This window comes from Raphanus sativus, chromosome 4 (assembly GCF_000801105.2).
Source record: "Raphanus sativus cultivar WK10039 chromosome 4, ASM80110v3, whole genome shotgun sequence".
NCBI lineage: Eukaryota > Viridiplantae > Streptophyta > Magnoliopsida > Brassicales > Brassicaceae > Raphanus > Raphanus sativus.
The window spans coordinates 4662178-4684187 of record NC_079514.1 but is presented as its reverse complement, the minus strand read 5'-3'; the positions used below and the strand labels follow the sequence as shown (position 1 = coordinate 4684187).

The window sequence follows — 22010 nt, the reverse complement described above, 5'->3', positions numbered from 1 at the left end:
AGCAGGGGTGCAATATATTTGGTTTAATAAGCTAGAAATATAATAAAACCATTAGCATTTTTTTCATGTATTCATAATTATTCCTTGGTGCAACGCCAACCTAGGACCCCTACTATCCATTCCTTCCAAATGTTTATTACATAGGTGCAGTATATATAACGTTGCAGGGTCTTTTCCAACGTTAGTTTAGTAGTACCTATGAAAACTTTAATTATTTTTGATTTGTTCCATTCTTTACTCAAATTTATAAGTACTGTACATAAACATTCTTTCATTTGATCAATAATTTGACATTTCATCAAAAAGAAATGTTACATAATTTTGGTAAATATAACTAACCTCTCTGATGCAATTAGCATTAGCATTTTTATTTGGAAATATGTGTTTTCCTGCACCATTAACAGAAATAAAAGTTTTAAAATTTAAATTATATTTTAAAATATATTTTTTAATTTTTAGATATTATTATTTTCTTTCAATATTTAATTTTAAATTAATTATATATAAATAAATATTTTATTTATATTTAACAATATATGTATACATTTAAAATTATAATCTTGGAAAGATTTATTATCTATTTATTTTTGTTAAAATATATTAAATCAAATTCTATAAAATTAATATATTTTTTAGGTATATAACTGTCAAAACGTAAAACAAATACTAATATTCCTAAAATTTGTAGATATTAAAAAAAACTAATGGTATTAGAATTAATAATTACAATTAAAACTGCATAAATTTTGAAAGTTGAAGAATATTTTTAGTAATAAAAATTATATAATTTAAAATAGAATTAAATAATATTTGAAAATTGTAAAAAATTTATATTTCTATTTTTACTATTATATTATTTATTGTTATATTAATGATAATGTATGAATGATTACTATATTCTAAAAAGTTATTAAAAATATAAATCAATATTAAATATAAATATTTATGTCACAATCAGCTTCATTTCATATCATCATTGTTAATATGCTATATTATCATTTTTTCTTCAAAATCATTGTAGTAACTAATGATAACAAGGCAAATCAATTCTCAAATAATGTTTAGAGGATGTGTAAAACCACTTAAGTTTTTTTACTGTGATTTTTTTTCTAAAATAGAAAAATTACATTATAGAAATGTGTTAGACTCCAATCAATATATTTATAATGGAGTTCATCTATTCTAGAGAAAAAGTAGAAGATTTTTTAATATATTTTTATCAAAATAGAGGAATACTATTATATAAACATGAATGGAGTTTCTTTTATTTTAGAAATAAATGTAGAAAAGTTGGAGATGTTGTAATAATACCATTAATGATAAGTACTCATAGTCAATAATATTGTTATTATGAAACGCTGGTGATGGATCATTGGATCAAAAATAAATTAATAGAGGAGGGCAAAGAGACAAGTTTGGAAAATTAATGGAGATGTCTGGTCGAGAAGCTAAGGGCTAATAAGGTTGGGGATAAGAGAGTTAGGAAGAAAGTTCCAAGACAAAGATCTGGCCGAGAAATGAATCATCAGTGTCGCTCTATTCTCCTACACTCTGTCCTTTGTCTTGAGTCTATTATTTCCTATGATGTTAAGCATGTTACACATGCATGAATATAATGGACCATTTCTTTTCATGTATCCCGACAAGTGTTGCATTTCCATATTCTGATAAAAGCGACTTCACGAGCACGATCAAGACTTTATGCTTATTGTTTACCATCTTTTTATTTTAGTTATTGTTTATCTTTTTTTTGTCATCATGATGAGTTGAATCTAATTATTTGTTCCAGAATTTTATTTTACCACTTTTGCTATAAGTGGATAGAAAATTTATGCCTAAGTTCCTTAATAAGTTAATATACATATAAAACTTATCCGTGAATAGATGAAGAATTTTTTTTTCTTTGATTAACCCGTGGGTGATCCAAAGGCTTTCTAGACCCAAGACTAATCTCTCTGAGACCGACGATAATCCACGTATTCTTATGATTTAACGCTAGCCCCGATGGCCAAGTGGAATTGAACACAAGGCGGAAGCTCCAGCCGGAGCCTACCACTAGGCCAAGAAAACTTGGTTTAGATGAAGATTTTTTTATAGAACTTGAAAACGTTTTGTTCTCTAATGATCTTATTAAGTCAGTGTCATATGCTAGATATCCAACATTAAGTCTCTAATTAAGACTTAGCTCATTTTATAGATAGTCGGAGCTCTTGGATTGGCTTGTCTTCTGGAGATCGGTCTCTAAGTACTACCATGACATATACATTTGTGTTCCATTTAGAACTTTATAAACGAGAAAATCACTAAGGCCCCTCCAATTAGGAGACACAAATTTTGGCTCATCACATACAGTACAAGATAATTTCACCTTATTTAACCTTTGATAATCATATTGCATAACCATCCTTTGCCGCAATGTGATAGCTAACAAAACAATACTGTTTCGAAAAGCTTTAAGTTCATGGGCCTCAGTCATCTATTCTCTGGCCCACACCTGAAATCAGATAAGCTTGAAACTGGACCAATTGTTAAAGCCCAACCTAATAGAGTTTAACTGCTATATAAGAAGGAAGAACACTAGGAACAAGTTAAACATAGTGACGAGAAAAAGAGAAGTGGTGAGAGATAGAAGAAACAAAGTTCAAGTATTGTCATTTTTAAAACGTGTAGCAGTTGGAGAAACGTAGATAAAGAGTCATACGTTGCTTGCTAATTGAAGTTTGGAGAATGATCCCCACTATTTCAACTCTTAGGCCGCCTCTGACTAATTTATGTTAAGGTACTGAGGCAGTGCTTTGCTATAAGACTTTCACTATTTGGTGTGCTGGTTGCAAAGCTCCTTGCTACTCTACAGTGATAACACTGACAAGGCATGACACAAATGTGGATAGACTGTCAAAGAGAAATGATTATACAAATTACATTAGAATTTAGAAGAAAGCTTCGCATTCAGAGTTCTGAACCAAAAAAAAAACACCAACAGTGTACGAATCCCGTCTAAACAAAATGGAAGAGACAGAGGGAACTTCTCAGTCCCTTAAAATCCACGCCTTGGACGCTCCTCCGCTACATTTACTCTGATCGCTCTACCCTCCATGTTCTGTCAAACACAATCACACAAAAGGAATTGAACATCACAAAAATCATGTAACAAACTGCATTAGGCATAACATGAGAAACAAGAGAGGGGTACCTGTCCGTCAAGAGCAGCGACGGCATCATTGAGTTCAGTCTCATTAGACATTGTCACAAAACCAAATCCACGTGAACGACCGGTCTCACGGTCATAGACCACTTTAGCTTCCACAACTTTGCCATGCTCGCTGAAAACTTGTTCTAGACGACCACTGTCCACATCCCACGGTAGGTTTCCAACATACACTCTGAATGCAGGTTCGTATACCCGAGGTTGGCGTTCTGGACGTGATCCTTTGGGTGCTGCCTTGTTTACTGTCAAAAGCCTTCCGTTCAAATCCTGACCAAAAACAAAAACAACGAATAGATCATCACAGATGCTCAACAATCAGAAGCTAACAGAGAAAACACTCAACTCAAACGCAGTTGCCAAATGTCTCAGACACAACATTACAATACAAAACCTTCTCTCTAGGAGAAGAAAGATTAAGACTTTGGTTGGATTAAGAAATAAGAACACCTTCTGAGCCAAAACTAAAAGGAACAGCATCCCTCATGCTAATACTTAAGATATGATTGAACTTACATAACGGTTAAACTTCTCAACAGCTGTCTCAGCTTCTTCAACCGTACTCATTGTCACAAATCCAAACCCACGACTCTGGTCGGTTTCCCTATTGTATATAACCTTCAACCACCAGAAGAATCAAAAGAACAAGTTAGTATCAGCAAACGTTATCTCATGAACTAAACAAATGTGAGAAGTAAGAATAACATCAACTATATAAAAAAACATACTCAAGAAACCAAAAGTATGAAAGTTCCATCTAACATCAACATATATATAGATTCAATCCACACAATTCATTTAAAACCAGGGGATGCTTCAAACACTTAAAAGCCAATACTTTGACTTCATCTCATCCATTTGACTCATAAAAGGATGCAAATTGCAATGCACAGAACATACATGAACTTAAGCAAAGAATTGAGGCTTAATCAAATTCACCTCGGCGATTTCAACAGTACCGGCTTGCTCAAAGAGCATAGCCAAGGCCTGGCTATCAACGTCGTAAGCCAAGTTCCCGACGAAGAGCTTCGCTTCTTCCGGTGGCTCCTGGAACTCGCCTCCTCCTCCTTCGCTCACGTCTCCTTCCCCTTCAGAAAACGTCGCTTCTTCTGGGTCGCTCTCCTCGACGGCGACCGATGATGAGCTCCCATCTTCTTCCCCGGACCAACCAGAAGTCTCAGCGACTAAGGTAACGAAAGGTGACTTCTTTAGATGGGTTTTGGATTTGAGAGAGAAAGAGAGGGAGATTAGTGCGTTTGGTGAGTAAGGAGCAGCGGGTTTTGGAGGAGTAGATAGTGGAGATTGAAGGGTGGGAGAAGATAGTCGAGGAGGAGGATTCTGACATGGCTAATGGCCTCAAGCTTGAGGTTACTATTGAAGAAGCCATTGTGAGAGATAGAAAGAAAGAAGTGTGTCCGAAAAAGAAGAGGAAGGGGAGGGTTTTAGAACGGTGCGAGAGAGATAGGGATAAGGAGGGCCTAGACAGCAAGACCCAAAAACAAAAAAAAAAGTTAGATAAAAATATAAAAGAACAAAAAAATCATTTAGCCATAAATAAATATTTTTGAGGTTTTTAGCCATAATTTTTTTTTTAAGGATTTACTGTTTGTATTATTTTTTCTTTTCTAATTTGAGTTATGTGGGTTATATTTGTCGATAAAGTTTGTAATATACTACTAGTGGTTAAGTCAAGGGTTTAAATTTGGTTTGCAAGATTTGAGTCTGAGCTAACACCGTTTTTGTGATTTGATATGCATTACACCCGCCACTAATAGTCTTCTTCGCAGTAAAAGTTGTTTTCTTCCTTTTTAACCTCTGTGAGTGCAATGTTAAAAACACACATTCTATCTTCATTTGCCTATAGTCATTGTTTCTCATGGTTTAAGTAACGACTAGATTTTGACCCGCACTTAAAAATGACGAGTATATTGTTTGTTGAAAAATTATTTTACGTAATAAAAAGTATGATTTTTGATAAATTATATATTTTAATTTCTTATGAAATTTATCTTAAATTTACTTATATGACTTATTTTTGTTATTTTCAATATGACTAAATTTTAGAAGACTCTAAATAATTCTAATCTCTAATATGATTTATTTATTTAAACAGAAGTTAAACTTATTTATACTGATTTTTAAAAATTTAAATAAAATATTTTATATCTTCAATACTTTTGTATTGAAAATTTCAAACCGATGCTTCTACCTCAGTTGGTAAAGGGTTAACAGCTGTGAGTTCTGCCACCTGGGTTCGAATTCCGGCCACTGAAGAATTAACATTTTGGCATCGCCAGGGACAGAGGACCGACATGTGGCAACACATGACTAATCTGGACCACTTCTGTGGGGCTAGGATACCTCTGTACAATTCAAAAAAAAAAATTTCATTTGTGCGTTTCAAAATATTTTATATAATTTTATTAAATTTAGTTAATGTGATTTAGTTTTTATTTTAAATGAAACTATTTTTTAAGTAGTTGAGATAATTCAGACCCGTTTATGATTTTGTTGATTTAATAATTTGTTATTTCAATTTGATTTTATTTTGAGGTTTCATTTAATAAATACTTTCAAATAATTAATAATATGAAAGATATTTTGGAAAGATATGGTGCAAACATTTAGGAAACAAAATTTTTAAAAAAGCTAAGAACTGAATTATATTAAATATTCTTTAATGTAATTGCAAAATAATGACTTTTGATTGATTGCAAATAATGCTGAGAAAAAAAAATACAAGCAATTTTTGTAATTACTTATAAATTCCAGAGACATATTTATAAACAGTCATCTGCTTTAATAGTATAGACTAGAGCCTGACCCGCCCTCAGAGGGCGGGTATATTTCCTTTTTACGTAATATTTTTTTTTGTAACAAATTTGTTTTGACATAATATATATATCAAGTGTATTAATTTTTTTTTTGTTATTAGAAGTTTTTTTTAGGTTTCTAACACATTTTAATCTATACAAAATGTTTGTATTGGAAAATTTAAATTTTTTATTAGGGACTACATCTATACTAATTAAACTTACAATTAGTTGCAGAAAAATAATTTGTACAGTTACTTTTAAAATTAATTTCTACAAAACTCTAAATGAATCGTAATTTTATGTCAAAACAAATTTGTTCCTACCATGTTATTAGACTTTTGACAGAAAATTTGTTTTGACATTAAATTTTGGAAAATTTATTTTACGTAATAAAAATTATTATTTTGATAAGTTATATATTTTATTTTTTTATGAAATTTATCTTAAATTTACTTATATGACTTATTTTTGTTATTTTAAATATGACTAAATTTTAGAAGACTCTAAATAATTCTAACCCGTAATATGATTTTATTTATTTAACCCGAAGCTAAACTTATTTTACACTGATTTTTAGTTTAAATAAGATATTTTATACCTTCAACACTCTCTGTATTAAAAAATTCATTTGTACGTTTCAAAATATTTCTATAATTTTATTAAATTTAGTTTATGTGGTTTAGTTTTTATTTTAAATGAAACTATTTTTTAATGAGTTGAGATAATTTAGACCCGTATTATGATTTTTTTGATTTAATCATTTGTTATTTTAACTTGATTTTATTTTGAGGTTTCATTTAATAAATGCTTTCAAATAATTAATAACATGAAAGATTTTTGGAAAGATATGGTATAAACATTTAGGAAACAAAATTTTCAAAAATGCTAAGAACTGAATAATTCTAACCCGTAATATGATTTTATTTATTTAAACCAAAGTTAAAATTATTTTACACTGATTTTTTAATTTAAATAAAATATTTTATTTCACAGTGTTGATCTGCTAGACACCTAAGGGATTTAGATAATATGACTTATTTTGTTATTTTAAATATGAATAAAATTTTGAAGACTCTAAATAATTCTAACCTGTAATATGATTTTATTTATTTAACCCGTTATGACGTATTTTACACTGATTGTATTTTTGTTTAATTTAAATAATAATTTGTATCTTCAATCCTATTTGTATTGAAAAATTCATTTTGTGTGTTTCGAAAAACAATTATATAATTTATTAAATTTAATTAATATGATTTAGTTTTATTTTCAATGAAGAGAAACTATTTTTTAAGAAGTTGAGATAATTCATACATGTATTATTTTGTTGATTTAATCATTTGCTGTTTCAATTTGATTTTACTTTAGTGGTCTTATTTAATAAATGCTTGCAAATAATTAATAACATGAATGGTTTTTTGAAAAGATATGGCGCAAATATTTAGGAAATCATTGAAAAAAAGAAAGGAAATAAGATGTTTTGTAATTTTCTTTTAAGGACGGGTATATTTTTGTCTGAAAAACTATTTGACATAATAAAAATTGTGACTCTTAATAAATTATATATTGTAACTTTTTATGAAATTTATCTTAAATTTATTTATACGACTTATTTTTTTTTTAAAACATGACTAAATTTTTGAAGACTCTAAATAATTTTAACCCGTAATATAATTTTATTTGTTTAACAAATACATCAAACTTTGAGAAATAACAAATTTCATAAAATTCTCTATATCAAATTAAGGTTTATTTCAATTTACAAATTAAATTACAAAAAATGTATAGAAAACTGACTATATATATACATATATAAATTATATATGCCTCCCACCACCTGCTCCGGTTTCACCTCCGAATCTGCCTTTGGAATTTTCCACAAACACTTTCGCCGGCTACGGAGTCCGGAATGTTCTCCTCCGCCGTTATGCTTTTTCGGTCTCCTCCGTTGTTTCTTCCCAAAGCACCACCAATCTTCTTTAATACACCAACGAAGAACATCATAATCTTCTGCCTTCCTATATCCCAAAAAACAAAAACAAAATCATAGTCAAAAACAAAACAAAAACAAAATCATAGTCAAAAACAACACAAAAACAAAAACAAATCATAGTCAAGAACATCATATTATTCTGTTATCTAATGTTTTGTCTTCGACCTGTTTCCAAGTGTTTTTATTAAAATCAGTTGAACTGGACATAAAAATCAAGAGAAGATGAAGTGGTGGTGGAAGATAAAAATTAAGAACATTTTATTAGAACTCACACAGTACAAAACACATATAAGCAACAGTTTTCTTCAAAGTTAAAAAAATGAAAAGGTATGCATATAATTTTAATGTATCAAAATTTTAAAATATGAGAGAGAAATCTACGTTACCGACTTGATGTTTTAGAGAGTATACTCGAGTTTCATTCTTGCTTTGGCTGAACATTGAACTGTTTTCAGTGCTATCCTAAATCCGTAACCTGACCAACAACACCTGCAATAACGATTTAAAATTTTGAGTGATTTAAACTATTGCAAATATTTTATGAAATTGATGTAATAATTAACAATGAGGAACATGATTAACAAAAACTGTAAAAGATCATAAAGGCTAAACAAATCGAAATACAACAACAACAACAACAACAACAAAAAAACTAAATGTATGTATTAAGCACTCATACTCTCATCTAATAAGAGGTGATTTTCATATATTTTTGCTTGGGATAGGGAGGTGAAAAAACTTACGGTCACTATTGATGTATATATAGAAATTAGGCAAGTCGGTTTCAAAGTTCTTAAATGAAAAATATTCCGATAGAATATACTCAATTGAGCATGAGATTCTATTGGTGTGACAAAATCCAATTAAATGACCCGATATATTGTTAGAAACATATAGTTAGTAATATCTCCTATACGCACGATTGTTTTGCATTTAAAGAGGAGTAGTATAGATATTTTAAAAAACGAAGAGTATATAGTAAGGAATATATTTTTGGAGGTTCCAAATATTAAGGGTTTTACAGATCGTTTATAGTTGCCAAAATCTGTTGGGATTGGTATTTGGAAATCTTAGTTAAATCACAAAATCTTATTTCTATATACTATCTTTCACATTTATTGTATCAAATATTCATGGATTTGTTTTGATCTCACCCCGAAAATATGTGAATTTAAACAGAATATATAGTTAATAATAAATATAGTTAATACATTTATTGTATCAATTCAAGAGAATATACTCTTTTTAGAAATATCTATTGATATTGATAGCATTAGGAAAATATAGATTTCTGTTTCCGTTTGTACAAGTTCAATAGAATATACTCAATACCAACTAATATATCGATTTTGATTTTGAATTTCTGTTTCCGTAAAACATTCCATCGAAATCTAGATGAGTTATTAAAGATATTGAAAGTCCATTCGGTGTGTAAATAGAGAAACAATGTTTTTCTTGGGCCTGCAATTTTTTTTGTTACTAAATGAAAAGCCATGTTTTGTAATTAACTTAAAAATGTTAATGAAAAGCCATGTTTTGTAAATTATTTTGAGAATGTTTTCTAATTTCTTTGAAATTTTAGGGCGGTGTGTAAATAGAGAAACAATGTTTTCTTGGATCTGGTTTGGTTTATGAATCTAACCCTAACGCTAATAATAATTTGTATTACTATTGGACTAATTTCAATTGAGTTATGGTTCATAAAATTATTTTCGACTGTAATAGTGCATTAGCGTAGGATTGGATGGTTTGTATATAGGGTTTAGGGTTAGAATAGAGTTTAGGGTATAGGGTTAGAATTTAAATGGGCTAGTTTAAAAATCGAAAATGGGTTAGGTAGACATTTGAAGCCCATCGAAACAAATTCGGTAGCCCATTTCGTTTTAATTAAAAAGTTAATGAAATGTGCAGTTTTGTAAATAATTAGAACTGTTTTGCATTTACTAAAAAATTTCAGGGGCAAGTTCCAAAAGTGTCAGCTACTTTAATAGTATAGATTGGACTTGATACTTGTATTAGCCTTGAGTATAAGTAAGGATTGGACTTGATACTTACTATATTTTAGAAGTAAAAATAGAGGAGTCCATTGGAATGGTCTTACGGTCTTTTCTTTGTCATATATAACATCAAACTAGTCTAGAGATTTTATTTTTTTGAACTCAAATCTGTACTTTTCTATAAAATAATTATTTTTTGCTATAATTATAAAAATTCGAGAGTTAAAATATTATTTTGAAAATAAAAAGTATAACTCTATAATAAAAGTTGATATTTCTTTCTTTATAAATAGAGGAAAAAATAATAATTTTTATTTTAAAGATGAAAATAGATATGAAATAGAACACTTAACATGCAGTAGATGTTTTAAGTTTATAACTTTTTTTTTTGGTTAAATGTTTAGTTTATAACTTTATATTCACATTATTAAGTACTGACTTGCCAATTGGAACCTGCTGCACAATACTCACTGCATCACATCGTTCGTCACGACCAGTAACCACAGAATCTTTTATATTTTCTTCCTTTCTTTCCCGAGTTAATATGCAGCACATGTGATATGACATGGCCAAGAAAAAGTGTATGTTGGTTGGTTAGTTATTTGGAGAAAAACAAATACATTGGTTAGTTATTTTGGTTGTTATAAAATTTCAAAATTTGAAATATATCCACAGTCAGTGGAGAGTAGTCAACACATACCAGACCACTCCATCAAAAGTAGGACTGCTGAGACACATGACTGTTCCAATCTTCTTTTTGGATTATTTTTCCTTTTTTTTTTTTTCTATTCCAATGTTTCTTCAAATCTCACCAGTTTTTCTGTTCTCGCACGGTCACATGCTTTTGCTTATTTTATAGGGTAAGTTTCTTTTTTTAACCACAATCGATGCATCGACCAGAGTGAAAAAAGTCGTGGCTTTGGTCAAACATTGACTGGCTCCAACAACTTTGACCCAAAAGAGAGTTGCCCATTTTACATAACATTCCAAACTTCTGAATGATGGTTCTATGGCTATAAGACTGGTTGTGTTCATCACTAAATAGACATAGATTAGAAAACATAAATTATATTAAATATAAAAGATCAACACATCTGCACTAGTTCCTTCCTACACTTCAACCTCCTGATAAAAGATTCCTCAAAACAGAGAATCCTTACAAGGGTCCTAAAGAGCAGTAAAGCCAGAGGTTGTATTCTCCTTAATTTTACCCCATAAAGAAGTAAAATCATAAAGAGAGTAAATTAATGGGAACACTTAGCCCCTTAATTGGTGGCTTTAATTGCCTTTTCTATACTAATAATTGAACTAAAAAAAAACCTTAAGTGACCACTTAAGACCAGAATCAGCAACGAGAACCCTTACGGCAATTCAGTGCACCAGAACCCACCGTCAACGGTCCAACCAGAGAAGATGGCTTAGCCCCAAGACTCGAGGCCTTGGCATAGCTAGACGACGCAGCACCACCAGACTTAGTAAAAAACGCACCGTTTAGCAACAAATCACCAGATGACCTCCAGTTCCACCTCTTCCACTCGCTCTCCGGCGCATCCTCGTGCTTAGTCACTTCTTTGCTGAATCTGATATTGGGAGCCACAAATCTATTCCCTTGACTATTGATAGTAGGATTAGCACTCCCACCAATCGCATACATCTCCCAATGTGTGTAGTCATTGTTCACCACATGGAAGTACCCATGTCTACACCTACACACATCAATCATTGGTCCCAAACACATTAACTCACAAATCACATTAACTAAACTCAAAAAAAAAAATCAAATATTTTTTTTAAATACCTTGGCATTCTTTGAACAAGCCCTTCACCAAAATGGTTAAAAGCAATAGTAATCTGCATGTTCTTGTCACGAGTGTAAGTATCACTATGACCAAGCAACATGACCTTATCATGATGCGTCATGTAATTATTAGACAAAGTAATCGCCGTCGAGCCCATTATCGCATCAATAAGCCCATCTTCACAGTTAGACAACGAACAGTGATCAACCCAGATAGGGGTGGGCGTTCGGATATCCGTTCGGGTTCGGGTCGGGTATTTCGGATTTTCGGGTATTTCGGTATAGGAGTATAAAACCCGTTCGGGTATTTCTGTACTTCGGGTCGGGTTCGGGTATTTTTAGTTCGGGTTCGGTTATTTCGGGTCGGATTTTCGGATATTTAGATTTTGCGAAAAAAATTAATTTTTTCATTTCTCAAGTTTTTTTCTTTTAAAAAATATAAATTTTACTTAACTGATATTTTATTTTTAATACATTCAATGATTTGAAGATAAAATCTTAAAAATAAAATACACTAATTTGATTATTGTTTTAAAATTTTAGATGTAGCTTTTGTTAATGCATGAAACTAAAATTTGGACATGCATTTTAAGTATTTTAAGTGAGCAAAAAATCACTTTTCTTGCAATTATATGTATATTATCTAATTTTAAACCATGTGTATAATTAATATAAGTACTTTGAATAAAATTAGAGAAGTAAATTATGAATATATGGTTAATAGTACATAAGTTCGGTTATTTTCGGATATCCATTCGGGTTCGGGTATTACCCGTTCGGGTTCGGATATCCAATCTCTCATAATTCAATACCCGTTCGGGTATTTTGCTACTTCGGTTCGGATTTCGGTTCGGGTTTTTCGGGTCGGATTCGGGTGCCACTTCGGGTATGGGGTAAAGTGCCCACCCCTAAACCCAGACATGACTTCCTCCGAAGATGGACACACCGTCACCGTCAGACACCGTCCTCCACCCATAATGCCTCGGCGAGCTCCGCACCATCGCGTTCCCGCCCTGCTTGCAGTCGTGGATGTGAACCCCGTGGATGATGACGTTGGTCACGTACTGGATCGTGATGCATGGCCCGCCGGCGATGTGCACGGAGGCGCCGCGGCCATCGATGGTCTTGAAAGAGTTCATGATGAGCTCTTCTTTGAGGCGGATGGTCATGTCCCGCTGGAAGATGATCCAGAGAGGCTCGTCTTGGACCACGGCGTGTCTTAAAGTTCCGGGCTTGGGGGTCACCGGGTCGTCGTTTCCCGAGTCGGTGACGACGTAGATGCGGCCGTCTCGGCCGCCGATGGCGTTTTTGCCGAAACCGATGGCGCAGTCGGCGAGGCGTTGGCGGTGGCTCTCCCAGTGTGGGTCGCATCGCCAGCAGTCGTCGATTGGGTTGCCGGTTGTGCAGGAGAGGTAGCCTAGCTTCCTCCGTGCTGCGACGGACGCGTTGATGCTCCTGAAACAGAGAGAAACCGACATAAAGTTAGAGACTTTTATTACATTTTTCGAAAGAAAAAGCAGAGAGATTTTGTAAAGTTTGCGCCTTTATGGTCTAATAATAGCAAGCTGAGATTTGGGTTTCTTTTCGGACTTGTGAACAGAGAAGAAGTGGGGTTTCATGTAGAATGTGGGTAAGTAGAAATGTGAAAGAAAGATTCGTACTTGTGAACTTCTTCGACGATGGCTTCTGGGTCTGGAACTGGTGAAGAGAAGATCAATGGAGCATAGAGAAGAAATGAGACTATGGAGATTAAGAGCTTCTTCATCTGCATTTTTTCTCTCTGATTTTTGGTATGATAACAGTACAGAGTACAAGACTAACTAACTCTCTCACTCTCTTGGAGTTTAGTGAGAGAAGAGGGAAACAAAAATGGACGAAGGAAGTTTTGAGTGGGAATAGAGAGAAAGATGAGACTTTGGGGGTTTATATAAAACAATGTAAAGGACGTTTGTTATTGGAATTTTCGGTTTTGGTCCCACTCTTTTATTTCTTCTTTAGTAAAAAAAAAATACTTGTATAATAATGTCCAGGATGAACCAATTGAATGCTTACACTCACTACAATTAAAACCTTCCATAAGCTAACTGCTGACATTAAAGATTGAACCAAACACTCCAGTCTAATTAGGTCGAACATGTTGTACTTTTCAAATAAGTCCCACTTGATATGTTCAGCTGAATAGAACAATAGGAGGTTGGTTTGGGTAACAATAAGGATCCAAACGTAGTAAATGGTAACCATTCTAGTTGATAACAGATACAGACAACAAAAAGCTCAATGTATAGGATGTCAAACCAACAGAAGAGTATCAGCTTATGCCTTATACTATTTGAGTTGTTATGTAAAGTTGTAAACCATATAACCTATTATGACGATGCAAATAGAAATTGCCTATAGATTGCAAATTTTCTTTCTCCGATGCTTCATTTTTGCATTTCAATAGACTTTACATTACACGTCCCGTATAGATTCAGGATATATAGTTTACATATATTGCAAAACTCCATGTATCAGGAAAAAGAAAACCATTAAATATGTCCGTACAGAACCGTTATTCCAGAACAAATCATTTAGTTATTCTGAGACCTAACTCTCGAGTCTCAACCAACCATATACTATAGCAATATGTTAGGTAAAATGTCAACGAAAAGCGAAGATAAACCGACAGAACATGTCAAGTAATCGAGTATAGGAAAAAAAGACCTATAGAAATGAGATCATGAAAAGGAAAATTACAGGGACAAGCCATGTGATTAGTCGAATGATTCCATCTAAGATAATACTCCCTGAGTTATATAGTTATAGAGTTATATGATTGTTTTCGAATATATGGTTTTTGTTTCTCTCAGATTCAAGCTCAGTTGCTATATAAAATTTCCTCTTCCTCTTTTACTATTGACCAACTTTTGTTTAAATCTTAAAACTGTAGAGGAAATTCGTTTCAGCTGTTTTCTTTATGATTTGTTTTTGCGAAAAGGACGTGAAAACGTATCTTAATGCACTAGTCACGGCAGGGAAATTAGATACGAATCTATGCTGTAAAAGTCATTAGTTAATAGGGACTGGTAATGATAGTTTAATGTGGAAAGCATTAGAGAGACGTAAAGTGAAAGTATAAGTGGGACATGTAAGGTCTCGTGATTTGCATGTTTTACGGGATTCCTTTCAACTGTTAGGTTGTTTTGGTAGTTTAAGCATGCTAGTTTTTGGACAACATTATCAAATGATACGGTTGGTTTTAAAAATTAAAATGAGAAAATAACGATAATGTCACTTCTTGGCACTAGAAAATAAGTATAGTATTAGCAACAACGAAATGCTATAAATATAGCTATATATTGTCGGTATGAACAAAATCTCAAATTATAAGTTGGACTTGCAAAAAAAAAAAGAAGTTTATCAACTGAACATGCTACTAGAGTCAGATCCAATAGTCCATCTCCTTCCATAACTGATCTAACTTAAAGGTCTTATCGATCTGTGCACAACATTTAAAAATTAATAGATAAAAAACTACTATTTTGAAGAAGCGTATTATAGGCAGTCTTGCATTGAAAGTCAGAAATAATTTTCATATAGAGAAAATTGATCAATTCATTTATGGTTGATCATTTTTGAAGGTAGAAAGTTCATCTAATTTACTTATTTACGTACATTTATTTTCTGCAAAGTAAATTATTTAAGCTACCTTAGCATCTTTCATGTGAATCAATGTGTACCATTGTTCATAATAACACGAATCAAATATAACAGTGAGTGACCTTATTAAAAATTAATGGAATAATGGGAATCAATCAAGGAGAGAGGCCCGCTCAACAAAATCTTCATTCTTCACCTTCACTCTACCAGCAAGAGTTGATCATAAAAATAAATTTGACAACGACAGTGAAGATTTGAGTCATCACTCATCACAGCACATGGCTCCCAACACTTATTATTGTTTGGTGAGCAACGTAGACAACTATTACAGGCTCGACATTATCCTTCTTTCTTTTTGTTTAGTCATTTTTGTCCTTAAAGTTCGCCGATAATTTGAACACAAAAGGTATAATCTTATGGCATCCACTCACAAATAATACTACGTGGCACATTCATGCTATCTTCTCAAATGTCTTTTTCGTCGTTATGGACCCAAATGATTACTTGTACACAACGGAATCTTGATTGAATTGGTGACGTACAGCTTAGAAGGATTCCAGTGTCATCACAGTTAATATAAGATGACATACATTAAATCCAGGGTACCTAAGAGACCAAAACCTTGAAATATGATCACATTAATGAAATCCAAACTACTTGTTTAACCTGTTGCTCTCCAAAACCTTTAAGCTTTTCATATGGTATTAGATAATATGAGAAGTTTTAACATGTTTCTACAAACAATATGTTGTCTTGTTGAGTTCCGTTTGGATATGCGACTTATATCACCTGAAAAAACACTCGTCCTAGAATATACTTTTCTATCAGTCTTCTTTATTTCGAATCCAAACTTTAACGAGTAACAGACTATTATTGGGAAACAATTTGTCAACATATTGGTCTTTCATCTCCAGAAAAAGGGCATCTGCATAAGCTTTTCTACACAGTAAGCATGAAGAATACTATTAAGTTCGGTATTTAACTCATAAAAATGAAGGAAACATTTTTTGAAAGTTTAAGACCCTAGTGGACCGGCTGGGCAGACTGATATATATAGGCTCGCAACTGGTAGTACTAAATTTAAAGTTAAAGCCCATTAGTAGATAAAATTAAAATGGAAAAAGTCATCAAAAGATTGCACTTCAATAAACATGAAGTTGACAAAAAAAGATTGCACTTCACTCTCGCCTCTAGTCTCTTCTACCAAAGACCGGAACATCGGCTCTTTTTTCTTGCTCTTGGTTTCGGAATTCGGACCTTGACCAATCTTCTAGATGGACCAATTTTCTCTTCTTTTTCTTTTTCTTTTTACATAAGTTTTCTTACATGCTAAAGCTCGGTATAACTTATGACTTGGGCTCTTTAAGGTTGCTCTGTTACAAAGAAAGCTATAACTTAGACTGTGGACGTAGGACGTGTTTGGCAATTAATTGTTTGAGTCCATGATGTAACCGACACAAAGTTCATACATTCAATGCATACCATACCAAATACTCGGTGTAGTTGGAGGACGATTTTCCTCTTTTTTTTCTGAGAACAGAGGAGGACGATTTTCCATTTTAGTGAAAAGCAATTAATTATAGATGACAGAAAAGTAGTATACAAGAAAGTTAAGAAACAGCGAGTTTTGTGGTTGTCTGTATGGATTTATAATTATGTTAGTTGAGCTGAACAAACAAAGACGAAGAGGAAAAAGTTGAACATGTTATGTCACAGTACATTCTTTTATACAAATCATGAGGTTTATAATTGGTTTACCATTAACAAATAGTTACATTTGATTGAGTTAACCGGATGGAGCAATGGTAACTTTATAGCATATGGAATAACATTAACTAGTCTACATTGTATTCAAGACATGAATCATCTTCAAGTAAGATCCAAGTAAATGCCATCAACAATAGAGTTTCTCAAAAAAGAGTCTCATAATTTATACCAATAATTAAATAGAGTTTCTTAACAAAGTTGTGAGATTCTCAATTTTATCAAAAGACTCTCTATTTAATTTAATTATTGATATAAATTGTGAAATATTTTTTTTAAATTTTTTTCACTGTACATGTTATATAGCTTGGTGGTGCAAATGCATCTCAATCAATAATATTCTACCTATATAGCCTATATGATTAACGATAACAATATTAACAAATATTAAAATTAAAAATCTTGAAAGTAAAAGCACTTTAAAATAGGATAGTATAGTCTTGTGTGGTGTTAGAAAAAAAAAAAGAAAAAAAGAAAAAAAAAAGTCTCGTGTGGGTCTGGTCAATAATCAAGAATTCAGTAAAATAATAAAATAAATTATTGGATTCTGAAATTAAATTGGTAGAGAACACGTGAGTAGAGGGTGCGTAGACTCAAAAAACATGACAGAGGAGCGGACCACACGAAGTAAATAGAGTTTTGTTCCGTTGGTTTCGTCACGGAAGCCAAAGAAGTGAAGAACACACTTAAACTGAAACCGCCGAACGAATCTTAAATGAAGCAAAAAACTATTTCCTTTTTTTTTTATTTTCTCTCTCTGGTTGTCACTGGTTGGGCTCTCTGTCCCAAGACGCCACCTTTCTCTGCAAAAAATCACTGCCCTCCTACCCCTAACATATGTCTCCCTCTTCTCTATCTCTATCCACACATCCTCTTTTTTATTTACTACCATTATTTATTATCACCTCTCTCTCTCACCATCACTCTTATTTACCACATTGCCACCAACTTCTTCTTCTTCATCTTTCAAGAGGGTTTTAGGGTTTTGGTTTCTCCACATTGTACTCCACTCCATTCAATACACATTGGTATTCCCCAATCTTGACGTTTGGGGTTTTCGGTTTGTCGTTTATTTATTTGATAGTTATATTAAACCATTCCAAGTTTTGTTTTTTTACATAGCTTATCTGGGTCTCTGTTTTATGCGTTTTTTGAGCTCTGTGACTGTTCATATTTTAATATTTTCCCCCCATCTGTTCTTGTGTTGCTACATTTTCATTGTTTAGCCTTAGCTTCTACTTTTCATTTTTTTTAACTTGCTAAAATGCTTGTTTGACTTTGATCTATGGTTTTTTTCTCTATATAGGCTTCCTTCAACCGATAATGAGCTTCAATGTTGCAGAAAACTTTATAGTCATTATCAGGCAATAGTTGATGGGTTTTGAATCTTGACGTTTCAGGAGAGAGAGAGAGACAGAGAGAGTGTGTGTCTGAGTTTTTGGTGTTTGCTTTTTGAAAAAAAAAATGGGGGAAGTAAGAAGGCATTCTTTAGATGTACCCATCACAAGAACGCTCGTGGCTCTTCGTAGGGTCCGGTCACTGAGAGATCCATGTACCAACTCAATGAGCAAGTTCGCTTCTCTCCTCGAAAACGTCAAATGGGAAACCGCTTCCAACAACAACGGGATCTCTCTTCAGTTCGTGAACGACGATGATCCTCCCAAGGAGGCTGATGATAATGATGATGCTCATGTTGGTTTGGTTCCTTACGAATCGTACTCGATCATGGAGGAGCTAGAGAACGGTTGCGATCTTCACAAGCTGAGCAACAGGGTGGTGCTTAACGGAAGAGAAGGAGACCCTTGCTCTAGTGAAAGATCCTATGGTGAAGGTAGAGAGTTAGCATGTAATGCGCCAACACGTTACTCCACAAAGCTAGCTAGCTCGGTTGGTGAATACAGTAGCCGTGTAGGAGGTAGCAGTCCAATGACGTCGACAAACCACAGCTATGGAGATCATCATGAAGATGTTGAATGTAACCGTGGCTGTGGAATAGCCTCTTGCTGGTCAATAACGCCGAGGTACAACAGAGGATCATCAAACCAGTCCTCTGACGCAGAAGAGTATCCTTTACTACTATCTAGCAACCCCGAGAGTAACGCTGTGACACCGAGGAGTCACGTGTCGAGAAGTCTGAGTCAGAAGTTCAGACCGAAGTCTTTCGATGAGTTAGTCGGACAAGAAGTCGTGGTGAAGTGTCTCTTGAGCACGATTTTAAGAGGGAGGATCACTTCTGTTTACCTCTTCCACGGTCCTCGCGGGACCGGTAAAACTTCAACCTCTAAGATATTCGCCGCTGCTCTAAACTGCCTCTCACAGGCTGCTCATAGCAGACCGTGCGGCTCGTGCAGCGAGTGCAGTTCATACTTGTCTGGAAGAAGCGTTGACGCGAAGGAGATGGATTCAGCTAAACTAAACAGGCCTAGCTACCTCAGGTCTTTCGTCAAAAGCGCTTCTCTTCCTCCCGTTTCGTCTAGGTTCAAGGTGTTCATCATAGACGAGTGTCAGTTACTAAGCCAAGAGACTTGGGGAACGCTCTTGAACGGTTTGGATAATAATAATCTCTCTCAGCATTCTGTTTTTATACTGGTCACGTCGGAGCTAGAGAAGCTGCCTCGTAACGTCCTCTCAAGGTCTCAGAAGTATCATTTCTCCAAAGTGTGCGATGCGGATGTATCCAGTAAGCTGGGGAAGATTTGTGTGGAGGAAGGTATTGATTTTGATCAGGGTGCGGTTGATTTCATCGCTTCTAAATCTGATGGTTCGCTTAGGGATGCTGAGATAATGCTTGATCAGTTGAGTTTGCTCGGCAAAAGAATAACTACATCTCTGGCCTATAAGCTTGTGAGTTTAGTTTACATACACATCTTTCTTTAGTTTATTAATCATCATTGTCTTGAGAATGAAGATTAAACTTTCTTTTATTTTTTGTGCAGATTGGGGTTGTTTCTGACGATGAGTTGCTTGATCTGCTTGATCTTGCACTGTCTTCTGATACTTCGAACACGGTTATAAGAGCGAGGGAGCTGATGAGATCCAAAATAGATCCTATGCAGCTTATTTCACAGCTAGCTAATGTGATTATGGACATTATTGCTGGAAAATCTCAAGAGAATAGTTCAGCAACCAGACTTCGGTTTCTTACAAGACATACCTGTAAGCACCCTAATGATTAAACTTCAAGTAATGGCTTTAGTTTGAACTTCTCCTAACCACTTGATCATATGTTTTATTATTATACAGCTGAAGAAGAGATGCAGAAACTGAGTAATGCATTGAAGATACTATCTGACGCCGAGAAACACTTGAGAGCATCCAAAAACCAGACAACCTGGCTCACTGTTGCACTGCTCCAACTTAGCAACACCGACTCGTCTTCCTACGCAGCAAATGAAAATGGATTGTGTTTAAGAAGCCAAAGAAGCAAAGGTCTTTAGTTTGTTTTGTCTTTTCATGTTTTCTTGGTTGCTTTAACTATATATATAACTGATACTGGTTTTGGTTTTTAGACGGTGACCTCTCCAGCACATCATCTGATTGTCCTGGTGATGTCGTTAAACAAACCGAAGAGTGTCAAGACATAAACTGTAACGAAACAGTTGAAACAGTGTGGAAAACAGTCACAGAGTTGTGCTGTTCAGATTCACTAAGGAGATTCTTGTGGAAACGAGGGAGGTTAACTTCACTTACTATTGACAAAGGTAACTTACTTTTCATTTTTTTCCAGATATGATTCCTGAAAGCAGCTTTTTGATAAATAAATCCATTATATAATTTTCAGGTTCAAGTGTGGCAATAGCAGAACTAGAATTCTACACACCTCAACACGTAACAAGAGCTGAAAAATCATGGAAAACTATTGCAGACTCATTCCAAACCGTGTTGGGATGCAATGTTGAGATTCGCATTAATCTTGTTATATCTGAGTGTTCTCCACCAAAGAGTGCTAGAGCAGCAGGAAGGCTTTTCTCTGGACTTTTCAGCTGCTCTCGTAGAATGCTGCACAAGTCTTACCTGACTACTATAACCGACTCTGATCATCACTCACCTGAAGTTACAAATTCCTTGAGAAGTTGCCAAGGGAATGTCTTGAGGGCTCGAAGCGTACGTTCTTCAGCCAATGCATCGTCGAGGATGAGCAGTGCAAGTGATCAAGGCGATGTATATTCTGCTATGTGTACTCCACATATGCCTCCGGGTGACAAAAGGTATAAAGATGGTAATGTGGATTTTTATTTTAATGTTAAGTTGTTTTAGTGACTTGGATAGCTACTGAACTGCCTCTGACCTTTGTGCAGGCCAGAAGATGACACTGATGTGTTGTGTTGGAGGAGGACTCCACTAGGCAAGGTAAACATATAATACTATCAGTTTGGTCTGAACTAGAAGGGAAGAGTTTAATGGCTCATTGATGTCTTGTAGGATCAGGGAGAGACACAGAACAGCAAGAGCTCAAGGCTCATTGGCAGAGTTCTTCCCTGCACTGCAGCTGGTTAAGCGAGCTTGATGACACAAACCCATTTTGTGGAACCATTAGATTTTATTAGCTAATCCATGAAGATGTTTCAAGACCATATATTAGATTAGCATATACTAATCAAATCATTAAAGGACATAAATCATTTTACCGTCTAATTTAAGCCCTTTTATTCCCTGAGCTCAAATGCTGATATAGCCAATTAGTAAAATCCTAAGTGCCTACAATATTTCACATTATGAGGTCTAATCACTAATTTAACAAACATTCTCTCCACTCAAACTCCAACAAATTAATGCTTTTAAAAATTGCTGTATCAGT

General features: G+C 33.9%; 3 protein-coding genes across 5 annotated transcripts; 1 reads left to right on the top strand and 2 right to left on the bottom strand.

Annotated features, from left to right (window-relative positions):
• Positions 1-2873: 2873 nt before the first annotated feature.
• On the bottom strand, positions 2874-4626 carry LOC108848553 (31 kDa ribonucleoprotein, chloroplastic). The gene is given in 5 exon segments (XM_018621944.2): positions 2874-3100; positions 3194-3475; positions 3722-3823; positions 4145-4445; positions 4447-4626. Coding segments are annotated over 5 exon segments (894 nt in total). The 5' UTR covers positions 4593-4626; the 3' UTR covers positions 2874-3037.
• Positions 4627-11063: 6437 nt separating this feature from the next.
• LOC108849487 (probable pectate lyase 18) lies at positions 11064-13717 on the bottom strand. The gene is made up of 4 exons (XM_057010010.1): positions 13471-13717; positions 12729-13264; positions 11810-12023; positions 11064-11717 (listed from the first exon to the last, which is right to left on the bottom strand). Exons 1-4 carry the CDS (start codon positions 13578-13580, stop codon positions 11357-11359), a joined length of 1221 nt encoding a protein of 406 aa, XP_056865990.1. The 5' UTR covers positions 13581-13717; the 3' UTR covers positions 11064-11356.
• Positions 13718-17831: 4114 nt separating this feature from the next.
• LOC108855496 (protein STICHEL-like 2) lies at positions 17832-21866 on the top strand. Of its 3 annotated transcripts, none has more exons than XM_018629343.2 (8): positions 17832-18240; positions 18613-20056; positions 20149-20368; positions 20456-20641; positions 20722-20913; positions 20994-21420; positions 21511-21562; positions 21635-21866. In XM_018629343.2, exons 2-8 carry the CDS (start codon positions 18677-18679, stop codon positions 21707-21709), a joined length of 2532 nt encoding a protein of 843 aa, XP_018484845.2. In that variant the 5' UTR covers positions 17832-18240; positions 18613-18676; the 3' UTR covers positions 21710-21866. The 3 variants fall into 3 exon arrangements, with proteins under 3 accessions (XP_018484845.2, XP_056862898.1, XP_056862899.1); XM_057006918.1 differs by having other exon boundaries at positions 18519-20056; XM_057006919.1 differs by having other exon boundaries at positions 17832-20056.
• The last annotated feature ends 144 nt before the right edge of the window (positions 21867-22010 follow it).

Excerpts from the sequence above, each read along its gene's own strand:
- LOC108855496 (XM_018629343.2), top strand. The coding sequence starts at position 18,677 with ATGGGGGAAGTAAGAAGGCATTCTTTAGATGTACCCATCACAAGAACG. Across the intron at positions 20,057-20,148 it reads CATCTCTGGCCTATAAGCTT|ATTGGGGTTGTTTCTGACGA; the intron begins GTGAGTTTAGTT and ends TTTTTTGTGCAG. Across the intron at positions 21,421-21,510 it reads ATGCCTCCGGGTGACAAAAG|GCCAGAAGATGACACTGATG; the intron begins GTATAAAGATGG and ends ACCTTTGTGCAG.
- LOC108849487 (XM_057010010.1), bottom strand. The coding sequence starts at position 13,580 with ATGCAGATGAAGAAGCTCTTAATCTCCATAGTCTCATTTCTTCTCTAT. Across the intron at positions 13,265-13,470 it reads ATCGTCGAAGAAGTTCACAA|GAGCATCAACGCGTCCGTCG; the intron begins GTACGAATCTTT and ends TCTCTGTTTCAG. Across the intron at positions 11,718-11,809 it reads CTTGTTCAAAGAATGCCAAG|GTGTAGACATGGGTACTTCC; the intron begins GTATTTAAAAAA and ends TGATGTGTGTAG.